Consider the following 13,762-nt stretch of genomic DNA (forward strand, 5'->3'; position numbering starts at 1 on the left):
AAGGGTGGGTATGGAGAGGGATGAATCTATAAACTATGGCCATAGTAAAATCCCAGGGCCTAATTTCCATGACGCCTATTGGGGTCGCTGCCAAGTGTCCTTTGGGGCCAAACTTTTGCAGTCTGGGTGAGAGCACTTTTTAGGGGTGTTAACAGAACCTAATTTTTCCAGCCTTTTTTTTTTTTTTTTTTAAAAGCATTGATTTAAATCTTCTGTTTTCAACTTGTCATCTTGAACTGTCTGAGCAGAATATGCCTTTTAAGAAACACTTACTTTAAAAATATATTATACATAATAATATAAATTATATTTAAATATAACATAAAATTTTAAAATTGTATTTGTCCTGGGAGAAAATAACATCTGAGATACTCTGTTTCTTAAAATGTCTGTAAGTGTGATAGAGCTCAAGGTTAGGTTTGTGTTTGCCCATGGAATGTGCTGGGAAGGAAATGCTGAGAACTTGATAAAATCCAGCTACAGGAGGTTCAGTGTGGACTTGCCTTCAGCTAAGGAGGTCGACCAGATCCATTTATTCAGCAAATATTTGCTCACTAGGCACTGTGTGAGGTACTTAAGATCTTTCTCAGTCCTGTGATTCTACATTATTAAATTTTAATACTGTAAAAGGCTTTTAATTCTATAACTAGAAAAGAATGTGAATAAATCCTCTGCAATACAAACAGTACTTATTAAAGGCTTGTAAGTGCTGGATGTATGCTTGGTTTCTGAACAAAACAGCATATCAAGCCCATTATCTCTTAAGAGTGGTCCAAAACAGTGTTCTCTGAACTTTTTTTTTTATCATGACCTGTTAAAAGAATTATATTTTGCTGATGACTTAATGACACATACTTAAATACACATAACATATTTGAAAGAGAATTTCATGAACAATCTGTCCTTATTTGCTATGCATTCTAATTTTACTATTCTACTAACTTCTATTTACCTAAAACTTTTAGTCTAAACTTGGGAAATTGACTTGACACTCTAATGGATCCTGAAATCTGCAGTTTGAGAAACACTGGTTTAAAACACTTTCCTATTTAAAGCCTCCTACCATTATTTGCAGTAGTCTAAGGCCATGAGTTTGTCTGTAATTTAATCTACTTTGACTGCTTTCTGTTTGATGGAAAGAAGAGAATCATTTTATAGTTATTTCCTTTGGGAGTTCGTTAATTCAGACAGATACTTGACTACTCTGTCAAGCAATGTCCCATCCTTCTCTTTCTTAATTCTACATTTTAACATTTAATTTCATTTAATTTTTTGATCAAAAAAGCAATATGTCTTTGAAAGTTGCTTTTAACCTATTCTGATACAATAGACCATGGAAAGTGAGTAGCTTAGAGTACGAGTTAAGCTCTTGCCTTGCAGAAAAATCCTGACCACTTATTTAGTGGAACATGTACTTATAACTTCTCTATGTTAAGAAAATTAGTGTGATGTCTTATTAATAAACTGAAATACATTTCATTACTTTTAAACTTCTCTGTAAACTCAAGAGCAGTTTTTATTCCTAATTGTTGAAACTTCCTCATATCTATTCATTGATTCATTTAACAGATGTTTCTTGGTACATGATCTGTGAGGTCAAGATTTCTGCCTGTCTTCATTATTGTTATCACATGTCTAGCATAATGCCTGGCAAGTGACAGATGGTTCCTTGACGTTGAATGACTAAATGAACATATGAATGAAGGAGACATGATGATTCAGACTTGATCTATTTTTTTTTTCTCTCTCGTGGTTTTTACGACCTCTCTCAGATGTTGTTAGTGCACTAACAGAGGTTAACAGTGTGAGCTCCAAAGTCAGACAAGGGTATACCCAGGTCCCTTCATTTCTTAGCTGTGTGACCATGGGTAGCTCCCTGCCTCTGTCATCTGTGAAATGGAGATAATACATTATCTCTGAGGAATCACTATTAAGTAAGATACTACAGGCAGATGCTCTACACAGTACATGGTCCCTAGCAAACATCCATGCATCTTAATTGCTGTTCCTACTGTTCATATCGCTGAAAGCTTAGTATGTGCCAAGCTGTAGGATGTAATCTTTACTTTCTGTGAGCTGGGAGCCTAGTGAGGGAGACAGAAAAACAGTACAGTATGATGCTTGATAAGACTCTCTAGCAGTAACAGTACTCAGGGAGATGATATCAGGGATGCTGCACCCAGAATGACAGTCAAGGAAAGCTTCCTGGAGGCCATAACTGAAAGTTGATGAAAAAGTAGGACGTGGCCAGGAGTGGGTGTGGAAGGGGAATGATGAGGATGAGGGATAATGTTGAGAGGCAAAAGAAGCCGCGTAAGTGAAGACCGTGATGTGAAGGAATGTGGAGGTTGGAGTAAGAGGGGCATGGAAGAGTCCAAGTGATACAGAGAGGAGTGGGCTGAGGTCAGATCTTGAGGGGTCCTGCTCGAGAGCCCACATGGGATGGCCTCGGGTTTACACTTGAGAAAAATCATCTAGAAGTTACCACTTAGAAGTTACCAATCTAGAATGGATTGTTTTGGGTTTAGGTGAGAAGGAGGAGAACAGCTAAGCTCCTAGTGCAGTAAATTGTGGGGGAAATGAAAATGACTGCCTGGGTCACAGCTGTGCCAGCAGAGACTGAATCTTGGGAAACCCCAAATCTAGGGGACACTGAGGAACTGCCACTTACTTTGTTAGGCACAGTATAAATTCTACACCATGTAAGTACAGTGTAAGTTCTATCATTTGTTAAATTTGCAATGATGCAAGTGTGGGTTGGATGAGCTACAAAACGGAGCAACCTACACTTAGTCTTATTCTGTAGTCTTTTATTGCCTGAATGGATTACTGAGTGTTCTCTTGTCTGGTATTCCGTGAATACCGTTGCATTGCTTTGTGATTAAAATTCTCCCAGATGTCTGACAAAGTAATCTAGTTCATCCTGGGAACCTTAGGATCTAGAAATCAGGGTAAAGAGTCAAACTCAAAATGAAACAGCAAACCATGTTGCATAGGGAAGACATTTTCATTGATTTTCATTCTCTCTTTAGGTTAAATAAGAGAGCTTTCTGTGTTTTCATAATCCTTAAAACTAGGCTACGTTGTAAGACCCTGGTAGACGAGCCAGACCAAAATCATGAGTAAAACAGTTACAGGTACCTACTAGGTATTAGATGTAAAGCAGTGTGCAAAACCGACCTTGTCCTTGGTGTCATGGAGCCTACGGTCTGGAAGATGGACTGCTGTATTGTTGGGAAATGGTAAAAATATTTTTTGAAGTATTTTTGACATGAGATGGTATGTAGAAAAATGAGGTGTAATGTCTTTGTATGTCAGATCTTGCTGACCTGTTTCTCATAGGAGGCAGAATAGAGTGTGAGGATCACAGGAGTTAGAATATGACTAATGCTTAAGACCCAGGTAAGACTGACTAAGCACTTACTATCACATATCGTGTGGTAAAAGATTTATTTTTCAAATCTTCCTTACAGACTCAGGAAGATGATTATCTCTAATTTTATCTTAAATCCCACCTGCAAGCTCCTTCTAGTAGCTGGGCTGCCATCGTTGTCTTGCTTAGACTTCAGCAGCAGCCTCCTACCTGGTCTGTCTGCATCTTTGCTCTGCCCAGTCTGTCCTCCACCTTCTAGCCAAAAAGTTCATGCTCCTAAATTCGTAGTTGCTCTTGCTCTTGTAAATATTGCCATGAGCTAAGTGACTTAAAGCAACACAAACACATTACCTTACACTTCTGGAGATCAGAAGTCCAAAATCAGGTTCACTGGGCTGAAATAAAGGTGTGAGCAGTGTTGCTGCGCCTTCTGGAGGCTCTCAGGACAGTCTGTTTACTTGCCAGGTGGCAAGCCACTTACCCCCCAGATTCCAGAGGTCACCTGCGTTCTGGGACTTCTGGTCCTGTGTCATTCTGACCACTGCTGCTGCCACCACCTTTTCTCCTTTGGCTCTTTGCACTTCTTTCACTGTTAGGGACTCTTGTGACTATACTGGATCCACCCAGATAGTCCAGGATGATTTCTCCAACTCAGGGTCCTTAAGTATGTATGTAAAGGTCCTTCAATGTATAAGGTTACATAGTCATAGGTTTTGAGAATCAGGGGATGGACATCATTTCGGGGTTACGTACTTCCTGCCACAGTTCCTATCACATCCCCGAACAGTGCCTAAAACACTGAGGGAGGTGAGTATTCTTAATTGTGGGTAGAAGTGTCCAGCACAAAGCTTTTCTATGATTCCTGTTACTTTTAGGATTAAAGACTAAAACTAGCCCTAACATGGCCTGGGAGGTCTCCGTGGCCGAGCTCAGCCCAGCGCTTGCCTGAGCCTCCAGCCTCTTCGTGGGCTCCTCTCCTTGCTCACAGAACTCCCCTCTGTGTCCTCCTAGCTCCTCAGGACCTCTGTTTACACCAGCCCCCTCTCACTCCCTTCAGACCCCTTTGCCTGTCTTTCTGCCTCTCACCCCTTTAAACTCTGCTCCGTTAGGGAGCATCTTGGCTTTCTCTCTGCTGGTCAGATATTCCACTTGCATGCAGTATTGGAGCCTGGACTTGTCCTTCACAGCACGTGATTGCAGCTTGCAATTGTTTGTTGGTGTTCTTTGTTTTATCTGTAAGCTCTGTGAGAGCAGTGACTCTTTCCATTGTGTACTCAATTCTGATCATTTATTCACTGCTCAGTAAATACCTGTTAAAGGAATGGACTTAAAATGAAAAGACAGTGTGCCCATAAAGTAGCTCTTGGTTTAGTTCATCAGCTTAGTCTTGTCGCAGCCACAGGCAGAAAGGAATTTTGGGTTATGGGAAGAGTTTGTTCAATAGGAGAAGGTAGGGGATTGTTAATTATTGAGTAAAGTAACAGGTTTTCTATTTATAGTTATCAGTAGTTGATTTAATTATTCAGTAATTTTCAGACCCGTCTTTGATCTCTTTAAAGATGTGTTCAAGCCTTTAATGGTCTAAATGAACATGTAAGATCTCACAGGCTAAGAATTCCATTAAAATGCCAAGTGACCTTTATTTAGAGCTGATATCAAGGGCCAGAGGCTTCCTAGCTTGGGCCTATGAGCTGTGGAACATTGAGTCTACAATGACGTTAGCCTCTGTTAGCGCTGATCTTCGAGAGAAGTTGGTCCAACTTCACTGCAGCCGCCGCCACTCAGTGCTGTGGACTGTTTGTATTTGGATGTCAGGTCTTCAAGAAAATGTTTTACAACAGAAAAAAAATTGCTCTGTTTTGATCGGACGAAACAGTTGAGTTCCTTTAATTTTATATTTCATTAAATGATGAGTTTTCTATTTTATTTGAGCCTGACTTACACAAACATAATGAACATAGTTTCCCTATTTAACCTGAAATATTTCACCTTGATATAGGCTAAGTTTAGTTCAGTTATCCAGCTTTGTTGCTAACTCAGTGGACTTCTTGAAAGAGACAGAACTTCTGGAATTCAAAAGTGATTTGAAGTTTTGCTATTCAATTGAGAGAATTACTTGAAAAAAAAAACAATTTAAAAGCATATCCCTGTTAAATTTTCTCTCAATCTATTGATGAATGTTCTAATTACTTATATCAGATTTCTTAAGTTAAATTTATCTTATCTTATGTATATTTCACACTATATGTACTTTCACACTATCTACTGCAAAATACTATTTGTAGTTGAGTTTATCTGTTTCTATCTATAGTGTGAAAAATTCACTGATTGTTTTTCAACTTCTTTACTAGACCTGATTAAAATGGATACAATTGACTTAGTTTTCAGTTCTTAATTTTCCTATGAGGATTTATTAGTACTCATAAATAATTCAATCTTCTGTTACTAGCTTAACTTTAGTTGTTGTATAAGAACAATCAATACTAAACGTGTGCATATTTTCCTTACAGAGTACGTTGGATAAAGGACATTGTCGTGGCAGTAACTGGAGGGAACATGGAAGCAATGAAGGGTATTATTCAGAGGTACCAGCATAAACGCATCTCGCTGGTTGAAGCTGGAGTGACCCGCCACAGGTCCATTTTCAACGGACTAAAAGCACTGGCAGAGAGTCAGCCCAACTCCAGACTCTCTAGGCCAGAAGTAGTGATCATCCACGACGCTGTGAGACCATTTGTTGAGGAAGATGTCCTCCTTAAAGTTGTCACAGCTGCTAAGGAACATGGGGTGAGTATTTGAATACTTCTGAGAATGAATAAAAGGGGCAAACACTATAGCAAATATTCATCTGCTGGATTTTGATAGAATTATATTTAAATGTCATGTTAACTAAAATGAGCATGATGACCTAAAGGTGTTACGCTGATTTTTTAGGAAGTTTATACTATTCTAGATTGGGAGACTGCTCTGGAATTTCTTTTGCCATAGTTACTTATCATAATAGGAGCTATTTGGAGAAGAATGCAATAATGTCATTAGAGTATGGGTATGAATGGTCCTTAACTACATATTTAAGTTCATTCCTTTATCTAAAAATGCCTAAGAAGTCTTTTACAAGACTAGGAACGACATGATTAAAAAAAAAAAACTTGGCTCATTTCACTCAAATTTTGTTTTAATGTTTCAGAAGTGGTTTATCTTCTGGCACAAACAGCCAGGCAAGCTTTTCACACCCCTTGAAGTGAATAGTCTTAAGATGACACAATTTTGTGTTCACTTCTCTTTCACCAAGATAAACACAAGAGAGCAAAAGACCTATTGTATTCTATCCAACATCGGTGTTTTCCTTAAATTACTGTGAAAAATCCAATAAACAAGGTAATAGATACAAAACCTAAGTTTGTAGTCTAAATTTGGAAATTAGTGAAAATTTATGGGTCAGACTTAGTATAGTATAATAGAAATAGGCTGTGGAGTTGGACAGACTTCGGCCCAATTCTTCATTTTTCTCATTAGTAGTGTAATATGTCCAACTTCCTCAACTTATTTGAGCCCATTTTCCTTCTAAAAATAGAGATGCGAATTTGTCACATTGTTCATATGATTGGAAATCATATGTTAACTACATAGAATGCTAAGTACTTTAAAGTGGTATTATTTTGAGAATAATTAGAAGATCTAAGAAATAGTTTCTTCCAGAGATTGTATGCAAATGGAAAAAGGAGTTGTCTAAGCTTATCTAGCCATCTGGGTGGCCAGGAAGTTATAAAACACCCAACTGGGAAAGACGGTCTGTGATTTCTATTTAGTTATATGTATTTAGATTTTCCTGGTCAGGAAATTGACCCTAATTTCATCATCTTCCTACAACATGAATTTCTTTAAAATTTAGACGGTGTGAGAAATCCATAGATGATATGAAATATTTTTCTTATCTTTAATATAACTTCTAAGTGGTATTTTTAAAATTAATCTTTTTTAGGGGGGTAATTAGGTTTATTCATCTATTTAATGGAGGTACTGGGAATTGAACCCAGGGCCTTGTGCATGCTAAGCGTGCACTCTACCACTGAGCTATACTCTCTCCCTACCCCCGGCTAAGTGGCATTTTCATGTAGTGAAAATTGTGGTTCAGGAATGTTAGTGACCATAACTGGGCAATGGCTCTTGTGTTTTCCTGTGATGTCTCCCTCTTCTCCAGGCTCCTTGATTGTGGAAGAGGCAGTGGGGTTAGTTGCAAGGGTGGTGAGGAGGAATAAAAGAGCAAAGGATTTATAACTTGTAAGAACTCAAGGAAAACCTCACAAGTGTGAAAGTTGCTAGAGCAGACTATGTAATTTGGGCAGGAACTTCGAGATTGTAATGTGTACTATAATACAAATAACATAGGCAAAAAGCCATAATTTTATCTTTTGGAAAAATATCACTTAAACTCATTGTGAAAATCAAACATTTGAAATTTTTTGAATATTGAGAATTTCTAAGATTGTTTATGAAGTGATTCTTTTGGTAGTATGACTGAAAGGCAAAGGATTAATTTTGCTCCAGTTAACATGCTAAGAACAGCATTTCAAAAGTGAATGACAAAATGCTAAAATGTTTAGCAGTTGGTCTTTTTATTAGATATGTCAGAATTCCTTTTAGACTATTTGTAACTTTTAAGTTTGTTAATCAGAATATAATTTAGAAGATTCAATCATATTATGCATTCTAAATAAAACTAACAAGTTGTATTTTAATGAAACCTGAAATTTTCTGATTACATTAGTTTAAGTAAACTTGAGAAATCCCGTCTTTTTAAGGAATGTTGCCTTGTTTTTGATGGTGTTAAGGGATAATTTTCAAAAGTGTGAAATTATTAGTTTCATACAAATATAAGGAGCATGTTAAGGATTTTACTGCCCTCATTAATGAGGGAACCAGACAAACATTAAATTCCAGAGAAGCACAAACTTAAATGGAGTAAAGGAGTGTTGAAATGAGTTCACAAATAGAAAAAACTGGTCTTTTTCTCCCACCAGAGGAAGGGTGCTAGTTGAACTTGGCAGAACTTACTGGCAAGTTTATAGGCAAGAATAGTTTTCCATACTATCAGTTGTCTATAATTTGAGAGTTGTAAAAGCACTCAAGGACGATGAAAGGCTGGTTTCTACTAATCTGGAAAGGTTTGCTTTAAACAACACAGTTTCCGATTGGAGACACTGACTTTGCTTATTCTAATTTGCTTAGAATGTTTGGAATAATGACCCAGTAGCCTCAGGAAATCCAGGCACTACTTCCTGCCATCTCTCCTACACTGTTCTAAATTCTAATCATAAAAACAAAAAGGCAGTTAATTGAGACTTGAACTAGTAGCTAAAGTTCTTGAATTGGTGGGAGGTATTGGCATCCTTTTAACCTCGGGTCAATAAACTGAAAAAGACTGTTCTGAATCAAATTCTATCCCAAGAAAATAGTGATTTTGCTTAGAGCTACTTCACCAATTGTTTGCTGTGGATTACTTGGAACTCATTCTCCTTTGTTCTCTTAAGTTGTGTTTTATAGACTCCTAGCTGATTGTCTTGTTTCCTTAGGTCTTAATTTTCCAGCCCTACCCAAAGGTACTTTTCAGATAAATCATTTCCTGAATAAGTTAGACACTGTGACAGCCTTCTAGGGGGATATACAGGCTTAAGATACTTTAATTTTGATTACATTTTGGTTAAAAATAATCCAAATTAATGATGACATACTATTCAAGAGACTAAGATGCCCAAAATTAAGGCTGACATCAGGGTTGTCTGCAGACAGGAGATCAGCAGTGTCACCAGGACTCCGGTTCTTTCCTCTTCTCTGTGTTAAATTCTTGGGTCCCATAGAAGCGAGATGACCTCAGTAGGGCAGTGGTTAATCAATTGTTTAACTTTTACTTTTTCTTTTCTTTCACTTTGATTATCTCTCTACTTTTGATAGTTTGTCAGGACATAACATTCTAAGTGTACAGCTATTTTTCCCCTAGTACCATGAAAATATGTGATGCCATTGTCTCCTCACTTTAATATACCTTCTGAGAAGTCTGCTAACCAGTCTAATTGTATCCCTTGAAAGTAATCTCCCTTTTCTGTCTGGTTGTGTATAAGAGTATATTTTTCAGGTATTGTGCAATATTCCTGATATGTCAAGGTGTGAATCTTTTTTCCTTTGCTTTGGATTTATTGTCCTTTATGACTTTTATAATTTTTAGCAATTCTAGAAAATTCTAAGCCATTATCTTACTGTTGACCTTGCCCCATTTCCCAACTGACAGCTTCCCCCCCCCCCCCCCCATTTCCCTTATGTATCTCTGTATGATGAGCCTTACCCTGTCCTCATGTCTCTTAACTTACTCATATTTTTCACTTGTTCCCCTGTGCTGCCTCCTGGTTAATTTCAGTTTTTTATTTCGTTCATCTTTAGCTCTAATCTCCTGGTAAAGTTGTTTTTTTTTTTTTTTTTTTTTTTTAATTTTACTAATTATGAGTTTCTAGGAGCTCTGTTTGGTCCTTTTCAAATGTGATTAGTCTCTTATTGTGCTTTTATGTTTTGTCTTTCAGTATTTAAACATTTTATACATTGTAGTTAACAGTAATTCTTGGTAGTTTAATCCTCCAACTCTTCAGCTCTGTTCACTTTTACTCATAATTTGTTTCTCTCCTGTGTACTTTGGATTGTAAGCCCATGTTTTGCAAGACTCAGCAGGAATCCATGGGGCATAGGATGAAGGTATGTTTCTGATGTATAAATTTGTGGGATCTCTCAGGGATCCCAAGGGCTTTATTAACTTGGAGAAACTTTGTTACCTCTTGGTATGAGATTTTTGTAGATCCTATGGTGGTGTCAAATCAAACTTCAAACCCACATAAAGTAGATGTGTAGATGATTTTTTGGATGTCTTGGGGCACACTACTCCCAATCCCTTCAGATCCCAAGCCAGGACAGACAGTTTTGCTTACTGTTTTCCCTGACTCAGTGTAGTGTTTTATACTCTTTAAATGAGTACATAACTTCTCATGGAAGCTTTTTTGTATATGAGGGCTGCAGTTCTAACTAACCAAGTAACACAGGCTCGAGATCTAATTCCTCATTTCTTCTCATTTGTTAAAACTAAAGCCACTTTTTAACCCAAAGCTTCTCTGCCATCTTACTTCCTTGGTTTCTGGCTATGATGTTAGTCCTGGTTATGATGTTAGTCCTAACTTTTTGAGTCATATTGTTAAAAAAAAAAAATTCTTTCTTAAAAGGCACTTTTGAAAGTAAGTCATACTTTAAAAAATCTGTTTATAAAGTCTCCTGCATTTAAAAAAAAAAGTTACAATAAGTTTTTCAAGGTACCATATTGCTAAAAAGAAAAGTCCTTTAGAAGTATGAAGTACTTGTATATTTCTGCATAATTATAAGTCAAGAGATACAGTAACAAGGGCACTGTTATAAGGGATATGTTGGAAAGAGTGAAATAAGTTGGAACAGTGAAAAATAAGTGGGGAGAATCCTTTTCAGAAGGACTAATAAGCTAACTGTGACATATACTCTAAGAACTGCCAGTAACAGCACTGAATTAAAAATGAGACTATCAGCAGAGCAACCTCCTAAAGATTTGCTCCTGAGGGAGGACATTTACTTAGTTAACTGCATATATTTCTTTCCTGAGCCTTCTGTTTTTGCATCTCTAATGAGGTTTTATCTTTTCTTCCCTAATCAGCTTCTTACAGTAACAGGCCACATTTACTGCTTCTGCTTCTTCACTTACCATTTACTCCTCAATGCATAGCAATCTGCCCTCTTTCTCCTCTGAGTATTCTGTCCAAAAATCATCTGTAACTTAATTCCCAAATTAAATGCATTTTCATTCTATTGTATAATAAGGAATTTGACTGGCTTTTGTCCCTGGTTCCTTGAAGGGAGAAAAAACTCTGGGAATTTCCCAAGTAAAAGGAGGCTCTTTGTTTCTCATGAGCCCCTTGGATCTCACCTGAGCTTATACTGATAAGAGGAGATGACTGAGGATATGGGCTGGTCACCAGAAAGACCAATGGTGTCTAATCACCAGTGGGGATTATAGCTGGGGCCTTGAGCCAGCTGGACCTCTGGGGCAAGAGGAATGGGGCTGGAGAAGGAGTTCAGGTATATGATCAAAGATTCAATTAATTGTGTGCTATACCCTGCCCACTAGCAGGGAATAATACGACTCGAACTTGACAAAGACGATTGTCTCCCTGGTTGGGAGGCTGGACTAAAGGAGGAGTTTGAGGGAACTGAAACCAGTAGAGGATCTATAGTAAAGCGGCTGAGTGACGACGAAGCCTATTTAAGCCAATAGAAATGGAGAGGGGAGCACTAGCTACTAAATGTTCAGGGAACTGGATTGTCTGGACCTGACTGTGTGGTACGTGAGCCCTGAGGAAATAAGACACATGTATTTTGTGTGCTTTTAGTTTTCCTTTCCTTTTCCTGGCAGTAGGCCTTGTCTGTTTTCCCCAAATGCCTGTGCTTCTGCCCTCTCCAGACCCCTGGAGAGGTTCTGTGAAATTAGGGTTTAGGCACTGATGACTGCTTGCCACAGCTCTGCAGGCCTATTTATGGAAATGGAAATCGTATTTACCTAAGGGTTACGACTGCCCGAGTTTCATGGTGCTGCCCTAGTTCATAGTGTATCTTACGGTTGCTCATAAAACAAGATGTCCTATACATGCCTCCTGTGTGGGGTTTTTTCATTATGTAAGGCAACAGGGAGTTTTTGCTTCTGAGAACAGGCTGCAGACCTTCGTTTCTTCCTGTATCTGAACATGAATGTGACAGAGGGTTTCTCAACTTTGGCATGATGTTTTAGATAAGAATCCTTTTTGGGGAGGTGGTAAGGACTAGCTCATATACTATGTATAAGATGCTTAGCAGCACTAGTTTAGTTAGCAAATTGTTAATCTCAAGAGAAACGGTGGAATTTATGTAATGAGAAACTGACATGAAGGTGTGTGTAATCTCTTCCTGTGGACTGTGCAGAATGACTATTTAGCGATGATTAACAACACTTTGAAAATTCTATTAAAGTTAATGTGTGCATCAAGAAGAATAAACTACTCAGTTTTATAACTTTTGCAATGTATTTTGGGCCATTTTAAAAGAGATGAAAAATCACTTAGCAGATAGTTGGCCCTGTATCTGAAATTTGACATGAAGTAGAACTGACCATGGTTAATAATCAGTTGAACTTGATCTCTGGATAGTTCGGATCATGAAGTTCTGCACTGAAGGTTGGAGTAAAGTCCTGGGTCCTGGGTCCCTCATTAAATACTCGAGAGAGACTTTGGTATTAAGTCCTATGTCTAAAGAATCAGTGGTTCTGTGAAAAAGCTGTTGTGATGATTTACTGGGAAATTATGACGAAGGTTTAAATGCCCAGGGCAGGTGCTGGATTACTTATTCCCTGACTACAGTGGAATGAGGTGAAACTTGATTTGTTTCTGATGCTAGAGAAGCTCCTGTGTGAAACGCTTTTGTTTTGCTTAATTACCTGAAACTGTCTACCCCCATATATCTGTTCTATGAATTACCTTAAAATGAAGTTGGAATGAGTAGATCAAGGAAAGATGAGTATATCTAGGAATTAAAGTGTATTACACATCCAGGTACAATATCTCTGATTATGTTAGGTTTAAGATAAAAGTTTAGTATTCAGTGAAGGCTCCTTGTTCCTTTTTGCTGCATATTCAGGTTTAGGATACTGAGTAGTGATACAGTCATTTGGACAGGTCTTTCTAAAACCTGTATTTCTATACTGAATAAACTGTAGATTCTTTATCATAAAAGGAGATTGGAAGTATTCTGCTAGAAAAATGTGAAATATTCAAAATCTCATAATTGCCAATAATTGGCTTTGAAGATGTTATCCTGTAAACATTAAGTAGCCTCTGAATAAAGACAACTCAGCTAACTGAAATTGTAATTAAATAGTCAGAGGGCTTCTGTTGTAGGTTGTCATAATTAGCTTGAATGCAGATGCCTAAGGAGGGTGCGTGTCAGCACCTGCTGTGTGGATGGATGATAAATATTGTTCAGTTGTGCTTTCAAGAGTAAACAGTAGAGGTGGGGTTCATTATTGCATATTGTAATGATTTGTATCTGATGGTTTCCAGGTATTGACATGTGGGAATGCTTGATAGATTAGCCCGAGAGGCAGGTAATCACTGTGATGCTGAGCTGTTAAGCTTCCATTTGGAGTTTCTTAGGCTAATTCCCAAGGAGACAGTGCATTTAATAACTTGGGAATTAGGCTTCATAAAACAAACTTCAGATAGCTGTGTGTTAGAGGCAGCTAACTGACTTTGTCGACACTTGGACAAAGGAGTTACTTTCGCCTGTGACCCTTTCTGTGAG

General features: G+C 37.9%; 1 protein-coding gene across 11 annotated transcripts in view; it reads left to right on the plus strand.

Annotated features, from left to right (window-relative positions):
* Positions 1-13,762, plus strand: part of CRPPA (CDP-L-ribitol pyrophosphorylase A) — a 358,292-nt gene that overhangs the window by 5,627 nt on the left and 338,903 nt on the right. For all 11 annotated transcript variants that reach the window (XM_074367401.1, XM_074367403.1, XM_074367402.1 and 8 more), the window contains exon 2: positions 5,884-6,160. In XM_074367401.1, coding sequence (XP_074223502.1) covers positions 5,884-6,160 — 277 coding nt within the window. The remainder of the gene's footprint in view (positions 1-5,883; positions 6,161-13,762) is intronic.

The sequence above is a fragment of the Camelus bactrianus genome, chromosome 7 (genome assembly GCF_048773025.1).
Source record: "Camelus bactrianus isolate YW-2024 breed Bactrian camel chromosome 7, ASM4877302v1, whole genome shotgun sequence".
NCBI classification, from domain to species: Eukaryota; Metazoa; Chordata; class Mammalia; order Artiodactyla; family Camelidae; genus Camelus; species Camelus bactrianus.